General features: G+C 50.0%; 2 protein-coding genes across 21 annotated transcripts in view; one reads left to right on the forward strand and one right to left on the reverse strand.

The window, feature by feature from the left end:
• Positions 1 to 7,304, forward strand: part of MAPT (microtubule associated protein tau) — a 94,754-nt gene extending 87,450 nt beyond the window's left edge. For 16 of the 17 annotated variants that reach the window (XM_033089283.1, XM_033089287.1, XM_033089289.1 and 13 more), the window contains 2 exons: positions 890 to 1,002; positions 4,210 to 7,304. In XM_033089283.1, the coding sequence (XP_032945174.1) occupies positions 890 to 1,002; positions 4,210 to 4,425 (329 nt within the window). In that variant the 3' untranslated portion in view covers positions 4,426 to 7,304. The remainder of the gene's footprint in view (positions 1 to 889; positions 1,003 to 4,209) is intronic. The other variant, XM_033089300.1, reaches the window with a different exon arrangement.
• Positions 7,305 to 9,727: 2,423 nt separating this feature from the next.
• The window catches only part of KANSL1 (KAT8 regulatory NSL complex subunit 1), a 156,807-nt gene continuing 141,680 nt past the window's right edge, over positions 9,728 to 24,854 (reverse strand). For 3 of the 4 annotated variants that reach the window (XM_033089856.1, XM_033089855.1, XM_033089854.1), the window contains 8 exons: positions 18,347 to 18,529; positions 17,691 to 17,879; positions 17,227 to 17,375; positions 13,696 to 13,817; positions 13,085 to 13,142; positions 12,763 to 12,875; positions 11,802 to 12,054; positions 9,728 to 11,509 (listed from right to left, as the gene is read on the reverse strand). In XM_033089856.1, coding sequence (XP_032945747.1) covers positions 11,282 to 11,509; positions 11,802 to 12,054; positions 12,763 to 12,875; positions 13,085 to 13,142; positions 13,696 to 13,817; positions 17,227 to 17,375; positions 17,691 to 17,879; positions 18,347 to 18,529 — 1,295 coding nt within the window. In that variant the 3' untranslated portion in view covers positions 9,728 to 11,281. The remainder of the gene's footprint in view (positions 11,510 to 11,801; positions 12,055 to 12,762; positions 12,876 to 13,084; positions 13,143 to 13,695; positions 13,818 to 17,226; positions 17,376 to 17,690; positions 17,880 to 18,346; positions 18,530 to 24,854) is intronic. The other variant, XM_033089857.1, reaches the window with a different exon arrangement.

Raw genomic sequence — 24,854 nt, forward strand, 5'->3', positions numbered from 1 at the left:
TGGACATTTTGTGGGAGTTTAGTCCCTCCCAGGGAAACTGTCCCTCAACTGTTGTCACCATCCTCCCACACTGGGAGCAGCTTTCTTGGGTGGCTTTATCCGTCCCCAGAAAGGAATGTACAGTTGACCCTTGAACAACTTGGGGGTTAAAGGCGCCCGCCCCCCGCAGTCGAAAATCCACATAGAATTTTTGACTCCCTTAAAACTTAACTACTAATCACCTATTGTTTACTGGAAACCTTACGGATAACACCCACAGTGGATCAACACATATTTTATATGTTATATGTATGATCTACTGTATTTCTACAATAAAGTGAACTAGAGAAAAGAAAATCTTATTAAGAAACTCATAAGGAACGAATACACTATTTATTGGGGAAAACATCCACATACAAGACTCACGCAGTCCACACCCTTGTTCAGGGGTCAGCTGCCGTTCGCGTCTTCCTCGGGCCGCGTCTCCCATCCACAGCCAGGGCACTGAGCGTCTGAGGAGAGAGAAAGGGTCAGGGCCCTTCCTTAGTTAGGGTGCATTTTGACCTTTGGTTTAATTCTGAGGTCGTAGAGTGTTGTCGCTACAGGATGTTAACATAAAAAAAACTTACTTGTTGGAAGCCAACCAATTTAGAACGCAGACTCATTTCTCCCCAACTGAGCTGCCATTTACCTTTGCATTATCTAAGGAGGAGGAGTCTTCTGGGTAAATATTTGATGCACACCTGATTCCAGAAATGGAGCAAACTGTTGCCTCGCCCTTTGGAAGGACAGGCTGGGGCCCACCCCGTTCTCAGTAAAGGAGAGTCTACCCCTCTCCAAGGTGGGCGTCTACGCGGAGTCCTGCGTGGCCCTCACCCAGGCGCCACGCTCTGCGTGCCTTGTGTTCCAGGAGGTGGCCAGGTGGAAGTGAAATCTGAGAAGCTGGACTTCAAGGACAGAGTCCAGTCGAAGATTGGCTCCCTGGATAACATCACCCACGTCCCTGGCGGAGGGAATAAAAAGGTAAAGGGGGCGGGGCAGGGAGGCGCTGCCTCTGGGTGTGGCTGTTAACTGAATCGGGTGGACAAGGCTGGGCCTGTTTTCCGGAGGCAGGAAGCTGAGGATCCTGCAGGGACGGGCTCACATCGCTGGGCTGCCACCGGCAGGCACTGTGGCGCTCGGCCTCGGCAGTCCCGGGAGCTGCAGTACATTTGGTGCCTGAGCCCCACCCTGGAGGGTCTGACTTAATTGATCTCAGGTGCAGTCTGGGCACCTGGAGTTTTTTCCCCCCTTTTTCCACCTCCCGCCGCCGCCCCACTCCGGTTCAAGCCGTTGTTTCTCAGTCTAGTTGTGTAGGACACAGCTCCCAGGCCCATGCTGGTGGTATGAGCCTTGCGCTCCCCCAGGGCTGAGGGGGTCGCCGATTGTCGGTGGGCCGCTCACAGCAGCGCACGGCAGCTCTCGCCAGCTGCCACACCTGGAGTGTTTAAAGCCGCCAGGTGACTGTTTGGTGGAGTCAAAGGTGAGAGCTGCTGTCTGAGGCCTCATGGTTGGCAAGCATCCACAAAAGGCAATAGCCACCCCCAAAGCCAGCCCCAGTGCACCGAGAACAAGGCATGGGAACCTGACCTGATTTTCTAAGTGGGTCGCTAGGCAGTTAGAGCAAAACAATAATGTTGAAATACAGATTTTAGCATATCCTCCACCTGTCTGTCATGGAAGTGTCCACAGAGGCTGCTGGACAAAGGACCTCGGCATTCCCGGCAGTGTCTAGAGTCTCCGGGTCTCGCTGTGGGTGTCCTGTGAGCATGGGGCCCGGGGGCCACCAGGGTGTGTGTGACCCGGAGCAAGCTCCCTCTGGGCCCATCACAGGATGCGGTCTTGTGGCTGTACTTTTCTCGTCTGCATAAATGCAGCCCAAGCGTCCCCGGGGTTTCCCACCCACGCTTGCCCTCAAGTTCTGAAATGGCTCCCTTTCCAGTCTTTAGTGTCTCCCAGCAGCTGATTGACGGGAGGAGGAGGAATGTCCCAGAACGGGACAGAATCTGAGACCCAACCTGGGGGAAGAAAGGACACTGCCCAAGGTGGCCCAGCTGGTTGGAAGTGGCAGCAGGGCCATCTTTCCATCACACCACACTTGGTGGCAGCCGGGAGTCCCCGTGGCAAATTGCCAGGCCTCCCCATCCGCTCCTCCGGCAGGCGGTCGGATTCCGAACAGACACACACCATCCTGCATGTGGGTGAAAGCCCAGCCCGACTGTGGTTTTGGAGAAGCATTTGCTGGGATGGTCTTAAAGCAGAGGTGGCATACAGAGCCCCCCCAAAGGCCGAGGGGAGGACAGGTACTGCCCCTGGATGGCCGTTCCCCGTCTGGCCCCCCGCAGCACCCCTCTGGTCTCCCCGACTCCAAGGCGGACCTCGAGTGGCTGTTTCCCATCATGCTTCCGCATGCTTGGCTTCCCAAGGTGCGGGAACACATCTCCATGCCTGGGCCCAGTGACAGAGGCTCCAGGAGGCGGCGTGTCTCCAGGGCCATGGGGCAGGGCTGCAGGAGTCCTGCAGGAGGCTCTGCTCGCCTCCCTCACCTGCTGCGCCTGGGCCTTGCTAGGGAAGGTCTCTGCCTCTGTCTCTGGAAGCTTCTATGTCCTAAGAAAAGCTCTGGGCTTGACTCTGCTTGGAGTGTGACCTGGGCAAGATCAGCAAACATTTTCAGCCTCTTTCTCCTTTAGCAAGATGGATAGAAGCCTCCACATCTCAGGGTGGGGGTGAGACCCAGACAAGACGTGTAACGGGAAGTTCCTGGAACTCGGGGGTTGTCTGAGAACAGGAGTCAGAATCACGTCCATGTCCTAACTTCTGTTTTAACTCACATCTGGTGGCTCAGAGGGTGGGCGCTGCCCTGCCCACCGCCCAGAAGACACAACCCTCATCCCAGACGATCCCCTGATACCCAAGCCCCCATTTCTTCCTGTGAGGAACGCGATTGCTAACAAGCAGTGGAGCCCAGGACCCCGCTGCCTGAGTTCCCTTCAGCTTGGGGGATTTGGGGACATTCCCAGGACCCTGTCGCTTTTTTCTTAAGAACAAATCTTTTTAAAAAAACATTCACATAAACGTCCTTATCAAAGCTTACGTCAAAAGGCCTTTCAAATACAGTAGCATGGAAGGTGCTTTGTCAAAGCAGTGACCCAAAGGGAACAAAATAAGTGTAAGTGGGAGCCTGGTTTTTCTCTGCGCCCGCATGCAAGCCCACAGCAGCCGCGGCTCTTTACCTGGGGTCCACGGCCTCCTAAGATTGTACGGGAACAAGGTGGTACGTGTAGGCGTGCAAGCACACACGTGTACACATTGTTCTTTAAAGAAGTCTCAGGACCCCACAAAGGATTCCTGTGCCCCCACTTCAGGGCTCATCCGGAGACAATTATTTTGTACTATTTGCAGCTCTGGCTAATGCTTTCTGCGCTTCCCAGGTATCCCTTGCAGGTCCCAGCCCTGGGGCTCCTGGCTGTGTCATGATTTCTCTCCTGTAAAAAGGGCTTCACTGCAGCACGTTTTCTAGCACACCTACCAGTGCTGGCCGCTGTTGCTGCCACCTCTAAACCTGTCAGTCGCTGGCAAAGGGAGGCATGTGTGAGGCTCATGGCTGGGCAGCAGTGGCTCTGGGGACGTCCCTTAATCTCCAGCTTCTCCTTCAACACTCATTTACAGTTGGGCAGTATCTGCCAAAATAAAATGTGCATGCCTTTTGACCTACTAGCAGTTCTTCTTCTAGGATGCACTTACACGCGTGTGAAGTGATATGCGTACAGGGTTATTCAAGGTTATTCATACCCAGTGTTGTTTGTGATGGCAAAAGACTGGAACAGCCTAAATATCCATCCTTAGGAGAGTTGATCAATTTTGATGCATCTGCTGTGGTGGAATCCCATGCCATCAACAAGCAGGAGGAAACTATGTACTCACACCGTCCCATGTTTGTGTGTGTAGCATATCTCTGTACGGGTGCACAAGAAAGTTACAGTGGTCACTGCCTCTGGGGAGAGGAACAGGGCGACTTGGAGGCAGGTGACGGAAGAACCCCGCATGAGTATTAGCTGTTAGAAAATGATAAAAAACCATGGTCACCGCCATTTCATCAGCTCCCGCCCACCCCAAGCCGGGGGGTTTGGCGGGGCTGCACCCCTTCCCTCTGGCTCTTCCTCTCACCCTCCTTCCCCTCTTCTCTCGCAGATCGAAACCCACAAGCTGACCTTCCGTGAGAACGCCAAAGCCAAGACGGACCACGGGGCAGAGATCGTGTACAAGTCACCCGTGGTGTCCGGGGACACGTCTCCGAGGCACCTCAGCAACGTGTCCTCCACAGGGAGCATCGACATGGTGGACTCGTCCCAGCTCGCCACACTAGCCGACGAAGTGTCCGCCTCCCTGGCCAAGCAGGGTTTGTGATCAGGCCCCCGGGGCGGTCAGTAATCGTGGAGAGAAGAGAGTGAGAGTGTGGGAAAAAAAAGAATAATGACCTGGCCCTTCACCCTCTGCCCTCCCCCAGCTGCTCCTCACAGGTCGGTTAACCGGTTAATCACTTAACCTGCTTTTGTCGCTCGGCTCTGGCTCGGGACTTCAAAATCAGTGACGGGAAAAAGAGCAAATTTCATCTTTCCAAATCGATGGGTGGGGTAGGAATAATAAAATGTTTTTCAAAACACTTGAAAAGATGGCCACCCCCAACATTTCCTTGGGCCGTTACTTTTGATTCTTTTTTTTCCCCCTCTGAGTAGAGGAGGGAGAAGGAGAGGCTCTGAAAGGTGCTTCTGGGGAATTTCAAGGGACTTGGGGTGCCCCTCTTCTGGCCCCCTCCTAGGGGTGTCACAGAGGCAGCGGCAGCAACAAAGGATTTGCAACTTGGTGCGTTGGTGGAGCCACAGGCACATTGAACCTTGTGTGAGTGGGAAGGGGTGGGGGTGGGGAGAGACGGGAGAGGCTGAGCGGGGCGGGCAGGGGGAGAGAGGGGGAGCGAGCGGGAGAGGGAGGTGTGGAGGGAGCGCTCCCTGCCTGCACTGGCAAACAGCCTGCACCGCGAGCGCGCGCAGCACACGGACCAAGTGGCCTCCTGTTCTTGGTGGCCCAGGATCTGCTGCGGGGCAGTGTGCCCCCCTGGAGGGCAGCCTGTAGGAGAAGAGCTCTGGTCCCTCCACCCTGAAGGCACAGTGGGCAGGAGGAGAAGGTTGGCTGGTGGCAGGGTGGCGCCCTGTGGGTTACTTCCTCAGAGAAGACTGACCTCCACGTCCTGCGCACTGGCCTTCCTCCCCACCCACAGAGGCGGGGGCCCCTGAGCTGAGGGGCTCCCCTCCACCCCATGGAAACCCTGTTTTCTTGAGTTCTGAAGGTTGGAACTGCAGCCACGATTTTGGCCACCTCACAGATCTGGGACTTTAGGGCTAAACCAGTTCTCTTGTAAGGACTTGTGCCTCTTGGGGGACACCGCCTGTTCCCAAGCCTGGGCCCCTGGCATTTCTAGTGTGCGGGGGGGTCTGGTGGGGAGGGGGCCTGAGCCTCTCGTCCCGCCCTCGGCCACTGCAGCCACCCGTCTGCCCCCGCCACGCCTGTCTGCTGTGCCCCGTCACTGCCTGTCCCCTCATTACGTCACTGTCCCGAGTACCCAGCCTCACCAACCCCCTTCTCAGTAACGGACATTGTTGGGAGGGGGAAGCACCTACTGTAAACTAAGGGGTGCAATCAAGGGATGGCCACGTCCGGGCACAAGGTGGCACCTGTCTCAAAGTTACACTCATCCAACTGGCATCTCCCTCGCCATGAGCCTGACGACCCTACCTTACTCGGTTCCCTGCCCCCCACCTCCCGTCACAGACGTGAAGCAGAGTGGGGCTCGGCAATGACCCTGGATGTGGACTCGGGGGGCCTCGTCCTCTCGGAAGGCCTGCTCCCCTTCCTGTGTGGAGCTGGCACCAGGATGGGCAGGCCTCTCAGGACAGGGCGACATTCCTCCTGTCCCCCACGTCCGCCCCCGCTCGTGACTGCCAGCCTCTCAGAGAGCTCAGCCGCTGCTCAACCCGGTGCCGCTGACCAGCCCTCCACACGCCCCAAAGGGAAACATGCCCCTCGGAAATGGTTCTTCCCCCGTCCCAGCTGAAGCAAAGCTGTCTGTCCTGCTGGAGCAGCTGAACATATACCTAGATGTCACCTTTCCCTCCTCCCCGTCTGCACCCTGTCACGTTGTAGTCGGATTTGTCTGTTTATGCTTGGATTCACCAGAGTGACTATGATAGTGAAAAGAAAAAAAAAAAGGACGCATGTATCTTAAAATGCTTGTAAAGAGGTTTCTAACCCACTCTCCTGAGGGTCCTGAATGTCTCCTCCTCCCCACACTGGGACTGGGCTCCCGGGGGGCCAGTGTGGCTCCTGCCTGTTGGGGCCTCCCAATCTCTGAAAGGTGTTCTTCAGCATCAGGGACCCAACAGGGAGCAGATTCTGACATCTGAACCCTCGGCTGCGAAGGCCTGAAGCACAGGACCAGGATGGACGCTGTGGGGGCCCCCCACCCCCAGGGCCTCCCTTTGTCTTGTGGCTGGCCTGGTTTGCAGCACGGAGATGGCCCTCTCTGGTCGCAGCCCAGAGAAGCCCCACAGCAGCCCTGAAGAGGGTCTTCCAAAGCCCTGCATCAGGAGAGAGATGAAGCCAGAGCTGGCTGGGGGAAGGTCTGCGGCCCAGCCCTTCGCCTGGGGTCCCTCCAAGCTCTCCCTCAGGAAGGGCCCCCACAGCCACAGCAGGGCTTGGGATAAACTGCCTGCCCTGGAACGGGGCCCCAGCTGCCTGACAGGAAGGGTGACAAGTCAGGAGACACCATTCCTAGAGCCCCCTGGCCAGAGCCCTCGCTGACCTGGCACAAGTCCCATCTGCTGCTGTGGAGAAAGGGAAGCTGCCTTTTGTAGAAAATTGCTGTTTAAAACAACTCAGCAACCTCAGGCCCAGTTCTGCCACTTCCGCTTTAGGTAGTTTAAAACAATGCTGGGGGCGGTGGTAGGAGTCGGGGTGCCCCTCTAGGCCTGGAGGCTTCATTTGCAGTCAGAGCTTTCTATGCAAGGAATCATCTTGGCCCAGAACTTTCCACTCTGAGGCTCCCACTGTTCTGAGTCCCTGCGGTTCTTAGAAGGGTTCTGAGAAAGAAAAAGGAAATGTGGTTTAAAGACTTAGCAGCTCTTAGTGATGTGGCCTCTCATTCCTGCCACTAATTTTGGCTGCATTTCTTCTTGCATCTCTTCTGGCTTCCTCTTCCTGCAGGTCTTGTGCTCTGTTCTTCAATTCCGTATTCCGAGGGCCTTCACCGGGGGCCGAGGAATCTCCCTTGTATGGTGGGTGGGCTACTGGGGTCAGCGTCAAGATCATGGTTTAGGGGGGTCAGGTCAGTGATGGCAGGGAGATTGCAGGGGGATGCTGGCTTGTGACCCTAACTGAGGACAATCTCCCAAGGGCTGGGCACTCGCCCGTCCCCATTTCCTCACCTCCAGAGTCAAGTGTCCCTGGGGTGGGCGACATAGGGTGTGCTGTATGCCTGGTTCCCTCAAACTCTCCACTCTATCAATAGTTCCCTTTAAATTGACTTCAATGGTGAGACTGTATCCTGTTTGCGATTGCTTGTGCTATGGGGGGTGGGGGGAGGAACCTGTAAGATAATTACCGTGGGCCAGGGGACGTCCTGGAGTGCAGCAGTTAAACTGCCTTGTAACCCTTTTCTTCATTTCATCCACGTGGGCTAGCGGTCCTTGGGGCTACCTTTTCAGTGACATGATTCCCAAGTGCAGCAGGCTGCCAGCTACTTCCCATCGCCTTCCCGGCCCCGTGCAGTGAGGATTGAGGAATCTGGACATATGGTTGCTCTGGCTTCTTCCTGGGTCCCAAGCCCACAATCATATGCCTCCCAAAGACCCTGGCATCCTTTCCTCTAAGCCGTGGGCATCTCTGTATCCCTTTCCCACCGGCTCCAGACACGCAGCCTGTATCTAGCAGCTGCCAAGATCTCTGCCTTCACCCGCTTTTATCTTTGTCCCCCAAGTAAAGCCAAGAGGTGGGGAGGAGGGCAGAGGTGGAGATCAGCATACAGACCCGTGGCTTCATGAGATTTCTGGTTGCTCTTCAGTGTTGAAAAGGGTTACCCTGGGCACTGACCCAGTCTCACCTCCTAACGGACTTAGCCCGTGAATTTGCAGTGTTGGGCAGGACGGTTTCTGGCACTTGCAAATCCCGTGATTTCTTCAGTAATTTTGAGGGTGGGGGGGAGGGACATGAAACCATATTAGCTTAGCTTCCTGTCTGTGAATGTTCATATGGTGTATTGTGTGTTTTAACAAAAGATTTACACTGACTGTTGCTGTAAAAGTGAATTTGCAAATAAAGTTATTACTGATTAAGTAAGGTCTCCGTGCGTGGATTTAAGACAAGAAAACGACACAGAATGTACGATTTGCAAGTCCTTTCCCAGCCGTGGAGAACTTAGAACAGAGAATGGCAACATTGTTAAAACCTGGACATCACAATTTACCTGCTCTCTGGGGCAGTGAAGGTTAAAGAAGTTCTCTTTTCATTTTCAGTTGTCTCATTGTGGTGGTGGCAACACACCATCCTGGTCCAACTCAAAGGGCAATCGATCCCTTGTGGCTGAGCTCAGAGTCTGTAAGACCTGGACCAGTGTGTTCAAATCTGAGAAGGTAGGGGTTGGCAGGGGTCGGGGAGGGAATCTTTGTCCCTGGAAATTAGCCTAGAGGCCTGGAGCTGAAGCAGAACACACCGCTGATTAGCAGAAGGAAGGAATGAATGGTTTAGATTCCTTCCAGGCTTAGAGCTGCCTTCCTCTCCTTTGGAGCCTTATTCCAGATTGGGGAATGCACCTGCTAAATCAAGACAGGGATACCAGGTAGCCCCTAGCCGTGCCACAAAGGAAAATAACGAAAACAGTAACCCATCATATTACTGCTCCTTAGTAATCAGGTCAAGGCTATTAACACTGAACCCCTGGGTTTTTCAGTTGCAAACAATTTCTTTTTCGGGTTTTCCTGCTGTGCTCCAGCCACTGCAGACAGCTTAAGTAGAGATCTAAACTGCAACTATAGGAGCAGCAACAGTGCAGTCCGAGAAATGCCTCCTCACAACTCCAGGCTTTCACAGCCAGGACAGGCAGCCTCACTGGCTGTTTAAACTTGACTGCTATGAAAAGAAAGTAAAGAACCAGGCCGCCCACTTACTCATCTGGTACAAAGAAAATCAAGCACTGAGCCTCCTCAGAAGATCCCATAACCTCAGGAAGCAGGTGAGGAGCTGCTCAGGCTCCATGCACAGTCTATCTCACTGGCCCTCAACCCCAGAAAGGTCTGTGGTGAAGTGACGTGAAATCTCCACTGAAAAGCAATTTAGGCTCGACATCCAATGTCACACTGCTGGTGGCCTCACCAGACAAAGGAACATAGAGAAGCAAGGTCGGTTACTTACATCCAAGCAGAAGGGAGATGGTCTCTGCAGACCCTGCTCCTCCTGGCACCCCTTACCTCCCCAAGGGTGAAAACCACCACATCCTCCCTCCGCTGACCATCAGATGACCCTGCCAGGTGCCCAGAAGACAGAATGGAGACTCCCAAGGTTCAGAGCAAGTCAGATGACACCAGAGAGCCGCTCCAGCAGGGCCATTTCCTAAGCCGCCACCTCCCATGTCCAACTGTCAACAAAGGCCTGGCACACAACATTCTGTAACTTTTTTTTTATTTTTTTCAATTTTTCCTTCCTTTTTTTTAAGCACTAGTCTGTGCTTTGCGAACAGAATCAAGACATTAACAAAGATCAGCTTCTCTGAAGAAAAGCATTTCTATAGAACAAGGACAGCTACATGTTTCGCTGCCAATACACAGCTCAAAGCAGGAAAAGAAAATATTTACAAAATACAAGGTTTTTTTTTTCCGTTTTTGTTTTTTTTTTTACAATGCTAAAAGGGTTATTCAGAATTTTCAACCTTATAAATAGAAGAAGCACTTTATGCATAGGGATATGGTGCATTATTGTTTTTTAAAGAAACAATGACAAACCTTTTAACTTGCAAACAGAATCAAAAAAATCACTAATGTTGAAAATTGTGAAAAAACCCCAACCATTAAGCAGTTTGTCTACTATTTTTATACGATTACAAAATGGCAAAAAGAAAAAAAAAAGTCCTTATTGCCCCCTTTTTGGTAATGTGATCATAGGTGAGACAGGCACAAGGTTAACCAAGGGGGTGACCACGGGGAGTGATGGAACCACAGCCAGGACCAGATAATGTTCCACAGGCAAGGAGCTGGAAAGAGGAAGGGGCTAATGACACCAACAGGAACTGGACCGGAGGAAACAGGACTGACTACATGAACCAGTAGAAACAGAACTACACGGAGATGGCTGCTCATTTCCCAGACCCCTTAGTTGGCAAAGGACTGGGAATAGAGGTTAAATAGTCCTAACCCTACCTTCATGGGCCAGGCTAGGTGGTGAAATAGTCCGAGCGCAAGTACTGCAGGGTGTGTGTGTATGTGGCGTGGGGGGGGAGGGGCAGACGAGAGGGCACGAAGGGGCAGGATGGGGACCTGAGCAGCCGCAGCCAGGATACTGCAGTTAAGGAGCCAAACAGACGACCAAATGCAGAGGAAACCCAAAACAGGGCTCCAAGATTTGGGTGACAAGGGGAAGCCACTCTGTCAGCTGCGAGCTCAGGGCGAACAGCTGGCAGTTATGGCCGAGAGACTGACTGGTGGGGACGCTCCCGCCCAGGTGAGCCAGGGACCCATGTGGGCGGGCCGGAGCTGAGCCAGGCCCAGACGGGAGGGTGAAGGGTGGGGGTAAGAGACACTGCTCTCCCGCCCCAGCTCCCCACCTACGGTGGCAACACTGTGCTGGAGCTGTCCATCCCTCTGGCGCCTGTCCGTCCACCCTGCCCACAGGTGTGAGGGAGGGGGTGACCATCAAACATCGCTACGTCCAGTGATTCCACAGTGCAGAGGGCATGCCAGGACCAGGCCCGCAGGGTCTTATCCTGAACTTCTGTTTGCCAACTGGAGGAAGTGCTCAGGTGTGTGACAACAAAACATGGAAATCAAAACCAAAACAAAAATCAAAACAAGAAAGAAAAAAAAAACAAAGGAGAATCTAAATTCCTTAAATTCACTAAAAACTGTGAAAATTTCCGGCATATGATGTTTGAATATCAAACGCAGAGATTTCTGAAGCTTTAATGCCAATAGTTAGTGAGTCTGTTTAGATTCTTGTATCCCGCTCATCTGTGAGCTGGACGCTGAGCTGTGACTGCTGCCGCCAGATGCCGACTCTTGAGGGAGACCACGGGGGGCGAAGCGGGCGCCGCGTCTGTCTCCCGGCCCGTCTTGCTGCCTGAGGTGCGTCGAGTGCAGCGGGCTGCCCGCTCCTGCGCGTCCAGTTGGTCCTCACACTCTGCCTGGGGACTGTACGCCAAGGGGAAGGTTCGTCGCTCCCACGGCTGGACAGACTGGGGGCAGACAAGTTGCCTGGTGAGCACCCAGGCCCGGCCTGCCTCCTGCCCCGAGGCCCTCCCCAAAATGTGAGGAATGGAGTCCAGGCCCTCTCTAGAGTTCCTGGGGTGGCTTGGGACGACCCCACAGAGTGGGCACCCTTTGAACAATGGCCAGGTCCGTGGTACCTTCAGAAGGTCAGTTTCAATGCAGCACCCTGTCCCCTTCAAATGGGAGATGAAGACCCATCTCCAGCCGACGCCGGCCCTTCCCAATCCCAGCCCCTCCCCGCCAAGGCAGCACCCTCACCTGTTCATCCAGCGCCAGCTCTGGGGTGGAACAACGGGTGTCTTCACTGGCCAGGTGGCGCAGAGGGTCCCGCGCCACAGGGGTGAGGGGGGCCGAGTGCAGTTCCGGGCTAATGGGGCTCCTAGGGGACTGGCCGTGGGAGAACTCCGACAACGAGTGGCTACTGCTGACATCAGGGGAGGCAGGCTGGGGGGTGGAGGGGTTGGCACTGCCCAGCTGCGGGGTTGTCCGGCCATCTGATGACCTGTAAGACCTGTACACCAAGGAGTGAAAAGCTGAGTGCCTGAGTGACAGGGGATTCCAGTACTAGTCTTTTATTTTGGGGAGTTGGGGAGGAGACATGCGGACCAGCATCCCAACCGGCGGAGCTGAGGCAGGCTCCCACCAAGGTCCTTCCTAGGAACCACAGCTCCCCTCCCTCCCTCCCGCCGCCATGGAAGGGGCAGCGACAGCACGTGACATCTGAGAACGGTGTACGCCCCTCATCCCAAGAGAAAGCCAGTGCCGAACAGTCCTGCTTGGTGCCCAGTGAATTCCCAGAGGAAGGGAAATCAGTTCCGACTTTGAAAATTGTAGTCAAAGAAAAAAAGCAAAACCGAGAGTCTAACTCTTCCTACTTGAGACTCCTGAGGGCTTCTGTCACTGTTAACGATAATGGAGGCGGGTGAAACAGTTCTTTCCAGCAGCACCACAAAACCACACTCCACTGTCCAAGGAAGGGTACCCAGTTCTGAGGCCTCCGAATGTCAGAGCCCGCTCTCGGGGCCCCGCGATCGCTAGTGTCAGCACTGGGCAGACCCACTCCGCGGGGCCCAGCACCCGACCGCTTACACCCGCCTTAGGCCCAGCAAACACCAAGGACTCTGCGCTCCCAGCCACGGCCAGTGAGTGGACAGGAAGAGCCACTGAGAGGCAGCGCACGCCCCTGGACAGTTAGGGCCCCAACTCCTGGCGCCATCACCTGCTGCCCCGCCGCTGGGGCGGCACACTTGTGGTCCACAGCCACCGAGCCCTCTCCATCTCCTCACATTTGGCATGCAGGGCGGCGAAGGCGGCGTCAGACAGGTCCTCGATCTGTAACAGAGCAGCTTCACTGAGCCCCCCTGCCCCCCGCCCCCCAGCCGAGTTTAATGGGTAGATCACTTTAGAGCCAGCTCCACCCCATTCCAGGCCCTTCCCAGTCTAAAAGGAGCACAGCGAGCTTGCACTTGCCACCCACAGGTCTCAGGCCCCGGGAGGCATGCACCCACATGTGTACACAGACAGAATGACCAGGCCGTTACCTCCTCGTTCTCCTCGTCAGGATTCCCCTTCAGAGACCGAAGATCGACCTCCCGCCAGCTGCAAAACCAAGAAGGGACAATCGTGAGGCGGCAGGTAGCCTGGGGCAGGACACATGTATCCACGCAAGAAGGAGCCCTGGGCCTGCGAGTGCCACTGCTTCCTGCTGTGCAGGCCCTGCCCTCCCTCGCCCTGGAGGCTGCGATGCACTCGAGCTCAGGAGCCTGTCTCAAGGGGACCACCGCTGCTGCGCACGAGCTCACTGCTGCCATATGCGAACGCACACGCAGAGCTGCCCATTCTTCTGATTTGTCAGCCTAAGTTAGAAATAAAGATTCAAATCCTGCTCTCATGCCACCAGAAAATTCAGTACTTTAAAACACACCGCGCCACTTCTACAGCCAGCTTGTGGCCTGTGGTCGGGTGGGTGCTCACACAACGAGATGAGGCAGAAACACACAGAGGAATCATTTCATCTCTATCAGGTAGGACTTTCTCTTAAAGAGAAGACAAAACCCAAGGCGTCCTAGGACCCAAAGTTCAGTGACAAGAGAAGGCAGAAAAAGGGCAATAACAGGAAGAACGGACAGGAGCCAATTATTTGGGCCTCTACCTGGGAGTAAGGATTTCCTTGTATTGCAGTTTCTCCACCCGGGTTGTTGCAGCAACAGACATGGGGATGACAATGTTGTTAATATCGAATGAGCTCTCCCCCCTTCTCCTCCGTATCGGCTGCTGGAAGGCAAAGGTAAGTTTAAAGGGGAGGCACAATTCTCCCAACATCAAAGCACACACCTGAGACGGAAAACAGGATTGCCAATAACCAGGCAGCTGGGTCCGTGAGTGGGGGCTGCGCGGCAGCTGCTTGCACCTAGGAGAGGGTCCCCCACAAGAGGCCACCAGGAGAAATACTGGGTGGTCCTGAGTATCTCCCCACAAAGTCTCACTGGACACCCTCTCCCTTCAAGGGCTCACATAAAAACAGACATCTGTTGAATTTCACAGGGATGGGTATCTGGCGCCTTGAGTCAAATGTTGTGGTTCTTACTCCTGCATACACATCTTTACTACCCCTCCCGTTTCCCCCTTTTATCCGTCTATGACTTACACCCATAGTGGCTCCTAAGGCCAATGCTTAAGCCTGTCGGTGACTGTTCAAGTTATAAAGATGATTCCCCTTATCCTGAAAGATGACAGACTAAGTCCAGCTCAATAGATCATCTAACCTTGGCTGTCATGAAAGTGCCTCCTCGCAGATCTGAACTCTTCAGCTAAATCTGTACCTACCATTTGCTCAGCCTCTATGTGACTTCCCTTCTTTCTATTATTCTTGGGGAAAAAGAGCTTTCTGGCTGTAACAATGGAGATGAGTGCAGGGAGACTGAAGAAAAGGACCAAGCTCTATAGCTCACACTCCTGGAGAAAGTAGATTCACTTCTATAGGAAAGTGAGAAGATAAAACTCTTGGGAAAGAAGACTAGCAAGGATCCAGTATCAGAGGAGGTGGTGGGCATCTAGAGTAGCTCGGAGACAAAAGGAGGAACAAAGCAGGGAGCCTAAGGGCTTGGTTTCTTAGACGGAGGAAAAAGTCCCCTAGCTGCTTGCGCCCCAATAGCAAACTCCCTACCCTAACACAGAGACTGGCAACTGAGCTGTGAGGGGCCAGAGGGAAACAGTGGGATGACACACATGCTGCCATGGCAACAACACAGCTGGGAATACCTACGAGGCTGCATTCAAACCCAAACCAAAGTGTGGTAGGCACAGAGGGAAGGGGTCAGCGAAGGAAGATGAGGAAGAGGTTGTACCCTACAAATAACCCCTCTGCTCTGTTCCTGGAGGGCGATGCAGAATTGATTCATCTCATCATTTCAGGACGATCTCAGAGAATGTTGAAAGGCAGCAAGCGCTTTCTGGGCCAGGATTTTCGCTACCGTCAACTATGACTTCAGGTTAGTCAATTTCCTTCTCTATCAAATGAGAATAGATTGTCCTTGACCTCACAAATTTAGGCTAACTGGTTAAACAAAATGGTTTAAGAGATTTCTGCAAAGCCTGCCTGGCTGAGTTCTGTAGCTGAGGATCAGCGATCTCGTACCCATAGGCCTCTGCCACACCTCTGTTGAAATGATGTGTTCCACTACAAGAGGTGTACCTTTAGGAAGCCGCAAGAGACAGCTTTCCCTATACCTTAACCAAGAATGAATGGGATTTTGTATACCTGAAATTAATAATAAAAAAGAATGAACAGGAAACTGCTGGGAGAAACAGGTCTGATTTCCCCTGAATCTTCTCGGGCCTGCTGTAGGACCCTGGAGGGGACAAGGCAGGGTGGGTGGTGGGGCCGCTCACTAGGCTCGAGCACTCGGCCTCCACCTAGACCCCCCACTCCACCAGGTATTCATTTGTTCTAATGTATCTACACTCTCCTGCTTAGACTGAGGTGGAGAGCAGATAACGGGAATGGAAGGTGGTCCCCAAACCTGGTTGCACATCAGAAGCAAGGTGAGGAGGGAGTGCTTTAAAATAAAAAAGTTCTTGAACACCCCACTTCTGATTATCAAATTGGAATCTTCAGGGTTTTTTAAGCCATTGAGGTGATTCTGATGCATCCCCGGTCATTTGTGAAGCCCCCTCCCCCCCAACACACTACCTTTTTACACATTTGGCCTTTCTTTCACTCTATTAAATAAATCCAGATTCTCTGAAAAAAGCTGGGAGTGAGAGTTTTAAGGGTCATCGTAGTGCTATATACAAAATTTGTACTCAGTAAATAATAAGTAAAAATTTCAAACAGTCCAGGCCTAAGTTAACATTCTCCAGACATGGGAGGGTTGGCAGGTGAGAAAATACTGACGTCTCACCAAGTCTTGGATCTCAGAGTTCAGATTTTTCTATCAGAATTAGACTCTTTGAAATCCTTTGGTCCTCTGGTTACCCGAGACCCTTTGCTGATGGGTAACTGACAGACACTACACACTTATCTAGACACAATTTGTGGGTGTGGGAAGTGAAGGGGGGAGGAACAAGGGGTCATTTAAAGATTGTCTGATTTTTAAGAGCAAAGACAGAACAATGTGAATTCCTACCGGATCACAGGAGCCTACAGAGTACATTTTGTGGGCTCCTGATGTCAGCTCTAAAGGGGTTTCAAATATGTCGCCTCGACAATGCCCCACCCTGTGGCCTCCCTACACTATGTAGGTGATGATGGTAAGAGAGCCAGCTCTGCAGTCAAGACGACCTGGGCCTGAGTCACGATTATAACCCACACAAGTCACCTTGCGTTATACAATTTCCTTAACCTTGGAAAGCATGTTTCCCTGCCTGCAAAGTGGAGATCCTTACCACCACCTACACCTCAAAGGGCATCACAGGACTGAGAGACAACAGTAAAACACAGACACCGCTGCAGCATTTTATTACTGTTATTAGTATTACAGTTACTGCATAAAGGACCCGTTAGTGGGCACAGAGCAGCTACAGGTATGTGTTCAAGGAGGCACATCTCAAGGAATTGAACTATCAGAACAAAAGGACCAGGAATGCGTGCCTAGAAGGGCTGTGCGAACAGCTTTCTGGATAGAGTGGTACCTGTGAAGCCATATGAGCGCACTCCACTTAGTACTGCCAGGGTGGCCGGTGGGGTCTGTAGTTCTGCTCTGCGCACCTCCCTGCCCTTCCGGAGCTCGAATACCCGTGTTTATTCTCAGTACTCTAGCCCCAGTCACCAGTAGAGTACAAACAAGGAACTCAAATGTCTGTCTGTAATCCCCATTGTATCTCTCCTCTATCCCTCATCTCAGCTTCCTTTTTAGACCATCAGGCTTAGAGCCCTGGGATTGCTGAGGCCTGGGAGAAACTGAGTCCCAGCATCGTGAACAGTCACAGGTCACCTAAGAGTCTGTGCCCCCATCAGGCTTTCTACGGATGGCCCAGCATACATGGATCCATCTCTATTTTGGAAAACAACAGAAAGTCAAATACCATCACTCTGACTTAAAAATGACACACAACTGTGAAGAGTTGAGTCCCCATGACTGCCCTGGGCCTCTTAGTCCCCTCCTTCCATTGTCCCCCAGACACATGTAAATGAGCTCTAACTGCAGAGGGGCTGTCTGGCCACCTCCATGCAGGTACTTACAGACGTGCTGGCTGTAACCTGCGGGCTAGAGCTGGTGGGCGCAGAGGTGTCTGACGAGGTGGAGAGCTGTCGCACCAACGGGCTGTGCGGTGGATGGTGGGTGGCTGCCAGGTAGCTCGAACTGCTCAGGTCTGTGTGATGCTTCAACACTGCAGAAGTCAGCAGAAAAGAGGACTATGTGGCTACCCCACCAGCTCTCCTTCGAGCACAAGCTAGGAATGCCAGCAATACACAGCAAAGGCAAAAATGCCTTCTGAGCCCAGAGGATGAAAGGGGGAAGCAATCTGCTTGGGGGGAAGTAGTACTGCAGGAAGAAGTGGCCTGCATTGAGAAGCAGTAGGGTCCTTCTACTCTGCCTTCCTAGAGTGAAGGACAAAGCTGGGGGCAATTAAGAAAAGCCCAGGCTGCCCCAGAAAGCCCTGAGCAAGTGCAAATGCAGGTAGAGGTGCCGGGCCTGGCCCTACCTTCACTTCTCTCTGATGAATGGTCTCGCAATCTCATTTTGCTGTGGTTTGGGTCATGCACAGGTGGCGGTGGGTTGAGCAAGCGCTCTGCTTTGGGCGCTGTCACTCGCTCCACCATAGGCACGGCCCCCACATCGTCTAAGTGCTGCCTGTGGGTCCTGTCAGGCCGGGTTTGGTGATGGGACAGCTCTGAAGAGGGGAACAGAAAAAGAGCTGTGAAATATCTTCTCTCAAACTTCTGAGTTCTGAGCTCTTGAGTTCTCTCTAGAACAATGACAGACACCCAGGGCAGCGGGAAGTCCTGTGGGACTGAAGCTTCTAGCAAACAGCACCAGGGCCAGGGAGCCCACGGGGGCCTCTACCAGAGAAACGTGACACCAGGCTGCAGAAAACAGCCTGCCCACAGAGGGACCTGAGGCCATGCCACTGCTGGCTCTCCACTGAGCATTCGGGTCTTGCCCCAAGATGCACACATCGTGTCTAGAATAGCTTCCCAAGTCCATCCGAGAGAATCCAAGACAAGCAGAAGTAGACTGTGAGCTGATATGGGTCAGTCAAATTCCCAACCCTGACATACTACCATAGCAAACCAGTACCTTGAGGTATGAAAGGAACAGAACAGTAACTGGAGGACTCCCTTGTCCTCTGAAACTTACTGGCTGTTGTTAGGAAGGAGTTGACCAACTTGTGCCTGTCTTTACGAGTTGGATCTGGCAGACTGCCTGGCATGGGTGCTCTGTGCTTAAGTGAAAACTTTTTGGGAGGTTTGATTTTGTCAAAAGGTTTGTTCTGCCACTGAGATTTCAGCATGCTCTGGAAGTGCAGGCTTGTGGGGACATCTGTAAGACACAAAACACGACAGGTTAGTTCAAACACCTGGCCTCCGTGCTCTCTCACCAAGTGAGGCAAGTTCCCCAGGAGCACCGGCTCGCCAGTGGGCAAGACCTACATTACACCCTTCTTTTATTTGCCCAGTGGCACGATGACCTGGCAGGACAGGCACTGAATTTCACTGAAGGTCATTTTTCTATTCACTTTTGCCTTTTATTTTTCAAATTCAAAACCAAAACGAAACACATCTAAAATACCTTTTGTTAGACTGATGGAGTTTCTTTGTTCACGTATTCTGCTAAGTTTGTTAATTTTATTGGTCTGAAAGATTGATAAACATCCTGCTTTTATTCTTCTAGAGACTCAAACGTTTAAGTCTACCTCTATCAATAGAGTTAATCGGGATACACTCAATGGATACTTACTGTCTACTACGTGTCAAGCACTGTACTCAGTACTACATCTCCCGGCCCCTGCGTAAGAATTATACCATTCCTTCCCCTTTCTTCCCCCACAGCCCCGCCACCTTCCATCTTGAGATTATCTAGGTCTTTTAGCTGATAAGTTAATCTTCACTATCACAAAACACGAAAACGATTTTTTAGACTTGATTGTTAACTTTTACTTATGTTCAGATTCTTTTTTCCATTTTCTTAGTTTTATTTTTTATTTTTCTAAGAATGTGTCCTTGAGTAATTGCTTTAAAAAAGCATTTCTAGATTAAAACCATTTTTCTCTCAGACTTTTAAAGCTTTACTCCATTGTATTCTAACATCCAGTGTTGCAGATAAAACAGAACATGATTCTTATCCACTTGCAGGTGGACTGTTTTCTTCTTTTAAGTGTTTGGGCAAACAAGCACACAAACAAAAAAGCTTGTTGTAGTATAAAACTAATAGGTCAATTTGGAGAGAACTGCCATCAATATTGAGTCAATCCATAAGTGGTATGTCTGCACAGTTTTAAGTTTTCTTTAATTTTCACTCAGCAGTGTTTGTCAGTTTTCATTCTACAGGTTATATTCATATTTTGTTAAGTTTATTCTTAACTACTTCATGCTTTTTGATAGTGTTTTTTAAAAATTTCAATTTATACTTATAATTGTTCAGTTTGTATACAGAAATACAGTAATTTTTTTATATGTTGACCTTATATCCTGTGATCTTGTTGAAGTCATTACTAACTTTTTTGTTATTGTGGATACGTAAGATTTTCCACATACACAAGTATGTCATCTATAAATAGAGGCTGTTTTACTGCCTTTCGATCTGTATACCTTCCATTTCTGTTTCTTGCCCTACTATTCTGGCTAGAAGAACCTCTAGTGGTGATCGGACACTTAGCTTTTCCTTTTTATATAGTCTCAATCTTTCGAAATTTCACCACCATGGATGTAAGTGTGGGTCTTTTTTCAGGGTTCTGAAAAGCTTTCCAGGGTTCTTTTAAATCTGAAGACCTGCACATTTCTCTTTAGCTTCCAGTTCCTCCTGGGAATCTAACCACCTGGGCACACTCAGAAGTCCCAGCCTCCGAGTCCATACCCACTGCTGCAGTGTAGAATGGACCACCACTGCTTGATGGGAGTAAGCACTGGTGGGGTAGGAGGAGGACAGGAGAGGAAAATCCAACCTCGTTCTTCCAAAACGAGCCCAAATTCATTACCCAGACAAACGCCGAGGTCCCATCCCTACTTCTCTGCATCCTTTTTCATTGGGGGCGAAGAACCTCCCGGTAATCGCTCCTACCCCAGAGGAGTTTACTCCTGCATATGCTTTGGCCTACTTTTTTCTAGTTTTATTTCTCCAGTTATCCATTCTATTTTTCCACCTTTCAAAAATCATTAAACTCTAGTCACTGATGGCATGCCTTTTTCCATAACTATTACAGATTTATTCTGCTTAATATATTTTCTAAACATGCATGGGGTTTTGGCTCCCAGGGAGGATAGAGGATGTGCTCAATCTGAGCTTAGGAGTGGGGGCAGAGAAGAGAGGGCAGAAATGAACATTTACGGATCCCATTATCATGTAGCTGGCGTATGTGTATATCATCATGTGTGTTATCACTTACTCTTCATAACAATTCCATGATGGAAGCATCAAACAGGTTCAGAGAGGTAAATTAACAGTCCAAGGTTACATAGCTTGGTAACAACAAACATTCAAACTCAGGTTTGTATTAACACTGAAGCCCATACACACACCACGAGGTTATTCTTTGGCCCAGAGAATAGAGGTTTGATTGATTCTCAGGTAGAATCTGATGTTTCTTAAATTATTCCCAAGGAACTGGAGAGTACAGTGTATTTTTCAAGGGAGTTCTGCAGTTCACAAAAATTTAAACACTTTTGAAAAAATTTTCCACAACCATTGTTTGCTACACTTGTAACAAATTCACTTATCCTGCTTTAAAAAATAAATGTCAGCATTCAGCAACCTCGAAGGTGGGGAGATCCCAGCCAGGCCACGAACGCCAGATCTCATGGGGCTCCCAGCCCTTCGATCCCTCCCCGCAAGCTTCTTAATAAAATGATGTGCTACCCCCGCAAAGCCAAATGTTAAAAAGCAAAGGATTTCCCAGTCATCAGTAATTGAGAATTGAGTTTAAAGGTATTAATGGTCAAAATTCTTCGCTCTAATTCAGAGTGTTTGGGGAAAAGGATGTGTAGGAAATAAAGCATTGTCTAGAGGCATTCTGAAAGCTGGGCTTAGCTGGAATGTATAAAGAAGGCTTAAGAAAGCGAAGCACACTTCCTCTATATTCTAGGACACACCTTTGTCACCAGCAGAGTTACTCCCAACCTGGCAGAGCCTATCTAATACGACTACAAAGGCAAAGTGACTTCATTGTTTCCTTTTATTTAACCCCCATCATTGTTCTCTCAAACCTGAAAATTAAACCCAGGGTAAAAAGGCGCTAGTGAAAATAGCAACAGACTGGAAGTAAGTAGCCTGGATTCAGGTCCCAGGTCCATCACTGAGAAGGAGGAGAAAACAACAAGTCATTCAGCTGGGCTTTAGTGTCTTCATCTGCAAGAGGAATGATGCAGCAGGCCTAGATCAGGGCTGGTAACATCCTAGCACACGCCCCCCTAGTTCTCCCCCCTTCTGTGTCTGCTGCAGACACAGGCTAAGCAATCACCACACTCTTTTCTGTTGGATCCCAAGACCTTAGACTCCTCTCAAAAAATTAATTAAATCCAGATAGCCACTATCAATCAATTTGAGTAAGCACAAGAGGACATTCCTGGAGCAGTTAGGGATAATAACACTGTTTAAGGGACTTAGGCTGCTATACTTTGCTGGAAGTTTGCTGTGTTTTGACTGCTTTCATATTAAGAGTGAACTCAGTAAAATCCCCCCGCCCAGTGAACAAAAACGTTCCTTAGGAATTGCGGGTGAATTCATGCTCTGGGTAAATAATAACACCTAGGATCCACATAAAGCTAAAACTCTGAAATAGACTATATGTAGAGAACCTGAAAGTAAGCAAAGAAGGGATATGAAATGGAAGAGAACACGACAGGGACTCATTCAGCTGGCAGACTCCATACATTCCATACCTTCACAGGCAAGAGCGTTGAAGTGCTATTATCAGAGAAGAGGGTGCAGATCCTGATTAGTTCAGTGACAGACAGGGAAACAAAAGTGATTAGTAACATTATCTCAAATTACTACTTCCGGGAATAAAGTGAAAAGGCCTTAACTCAAAGCTCACCAGGGTCTGACATCCCATGATTCACTTGACTGTTTTGCTCATTATACTTTCTAGCATTTTCTCAAACACACTTCCTTGGGGTGTTTTGTAATGTTCAACTCCTCCTCCTGCTGGCAAGTTGTGGTAGCTTCGCACTACCGCTAGTTGTTTTGGCAAGCTTTCTCAAAACAGCACAGATCTTCATGGCCAGCAGGTGGTGCTCTTATTAAACCCAAACCAAAGTTAACATTCCTTTCCCCCAAGGTTATCCACCCTCTACTTTTCAAGCTAAGGATTAACCTGGCTTGATTAAGTGAGGTGATAAGGAAACAAGCCCCTCTTTCTGGAGTACTGGCAGGTTATGCCCTAATGCCTCCACCTTCCAGCCTGGCTTCCAGTTCCTCAAACTGTATCCACACTTAATGGGCGTGGCTGAGGTGTGGTTAAGATGGGGGAGACAGAACTCTAGGATTAAGAGTTGGTTCACTTCCTAACAAACTACACAAACTAGTTAGGAAACATTAGTAAAACTCTACTTGAAAATTAAAAACTGGAAATCCTGCCATCTTTAAATATCTTCTAGAGAAGAGACGCAAAGGAGTGGCTCAGAGGTCAAGTCTGGTACACGTTAGACCCACACAGTATCACGCTGGCCGTTAGTCTTCACTGCTACTAATTACTCTACACAATGATACATGTGGACTCTCAATACTTCAGGAGGGGCTATTCACACAGAATGAGTACGGTGACGCCTCGTCAGAATCAGAATATAACTCTAGGCTGCAGTCTTCTTTGTTTAAATATGAGACCATACAATTCAATACTGTAATCCTGAGAGAGTAACCCAAGAAATGTTCCTTAGTCTTCCTGGTGGCTCTGTCTGCAGCACAGGTCTGGAAATCGGTAGAAACCTCACTCAATAACCTGGCTGGGAAGGAACATGGAATAGAATAAAACAAAGGACAGGCATCACATGACCTGGGTTTGAATTCTACAGCCATCCATACTCATTAGCCATTTATCCTGAGGTAAACCAGGACTCTTTAAGCCTGTTTCTTGATTTGTAAAACTGATGCAACACCACAAGATTACTGAGAGAAGCAAATGAGAGAAGTGTGAGAAAAGTGCTTTGTAAATCATAAAATGCTGTACAAATAATTGTTATATGGGGCCGGCCTGGTGGCTCAGGTGGTTGGAGTGCCGTGCTCCTAACGCCAAGGGCTGCCGGTTCGATTCGCACATGGGCCCAATAAGTTGTGTCCTCTACAGCTAAGATGCCGGAGGTCAGCGTGAGCATTTGTGAGCCACTGTGAGTGGCAGACCAGCGACCGACTGCCGGGGGAGTGCAAGGCTCATAATACCAGCATGGGCCAGGGAGCTGTGTCCTATACAACTAGACTGAGAAACAACGGCTTGTACCGCAGTGTGTGTGTGTGTGTGTGTGTGTGTGTCAGGGGAGTAGGAGGAAGAAAGGGGGGAAAATAAAAATAATTGTTATATGAGCTAGAGAAGGTAGTAGTCAGTGACTCTGAAATCTGAAGCAGAGATTCCATTCCATTCATTACTTACTGCTGCACCACTCCTGACCTAAACCCACCAAGCTTGCTATCCATATGCTCCAAGTTTTCTAAATATTTCTTCTCTTACTAGAAGTCACGTGGCAGGAAGAATATTATACCATGCTTTCTTTAGACAAGGAAGTTTTGATAACAAGGTAAGGAGTAGGATTTAGGTGGCCAAGAAAGAATTCAATCATTTAAAGAACAGATAAAGAAAAGAGGATTGTCTAGTAGGACAGATCATCAGTAATGATTGTTTTTATAAATAACGTTTTACTGGAACATAGCCATGCCCATTTGTTCACATAATGTCAATGACTGCTTTTGTGCTACAATGGCAGAGTTGCAACTGCAACACAGACTAATAAACATAGATAGTTTTGCCTGCAAAATCCCGATTTCTGAGCACCTGTCCCTTTAAGAAAAAGTTTCTAATACCACTCATGCTGAAAACTGCCCCCCATACTACCAAGTAAATCTTACATCCCACATAATCCTCATTTCTCAGATGCCGATTTCAGTTATCCTACTTTCAAGTACTCCTATCTCAGTTATCCTTTCAAAAACTTGTAGAGCCTATCTGTAAGGCTTTACAAAGGACAGAACAGGAAGGAAATCATGGTTCTTTACTCTCTGGAAGCTTAAAATTTAAGTAATGGTTAAGTCCATAAACAGCCATAACATATAAAATACCATAGCAACTGGAGAGGAAATGCTTATTACATTCTATATTCTGGAGGTTGAGACTAGCTAGATAAGATTATTTGAAAATCAATGAAACCAATCCAGATTATGAAAGCACTGGCTTCCTATATCTAGAGCAGTAGTTTCAACATGTTTTTGCTCATGTACCCCTACCGTAAGAAATGTAATTAAAAAAAAATCATAAACTCAGACAGTTGTAAAGGTTGTATTTTCTAGACTACTACATATGCTTTACAAACATTTTTATCAACATTTTGGCATGTAAATACATTTGACTTAATTAACAAGGAAAAATCTTTCTTTTAAATCTACTTAGTTGATTAGATTTTAGTGAGAGTAAAGTCTACCTTCAGTTATTTTCTTAATATTTACT

Source organism: Rhinolophus ferrumequinum, chromosome 21, assembly GCF_004115265.2.
Source record: "Rhinolophus ferrumequinum isolate MPI-CBG mRhiFer1 chromosome 21, mRhiFer1_v1.p, whole genome shotgun sequence".
In the NCBI taxonomy this organism is placed as follows: domain Eukaryota; kingdom Metazoa; phylum Chordata; class Mammalia; order Chiroptera; family Rhinolophidae; genus Rhinolophus; species Rhinolophus ferrumequinum.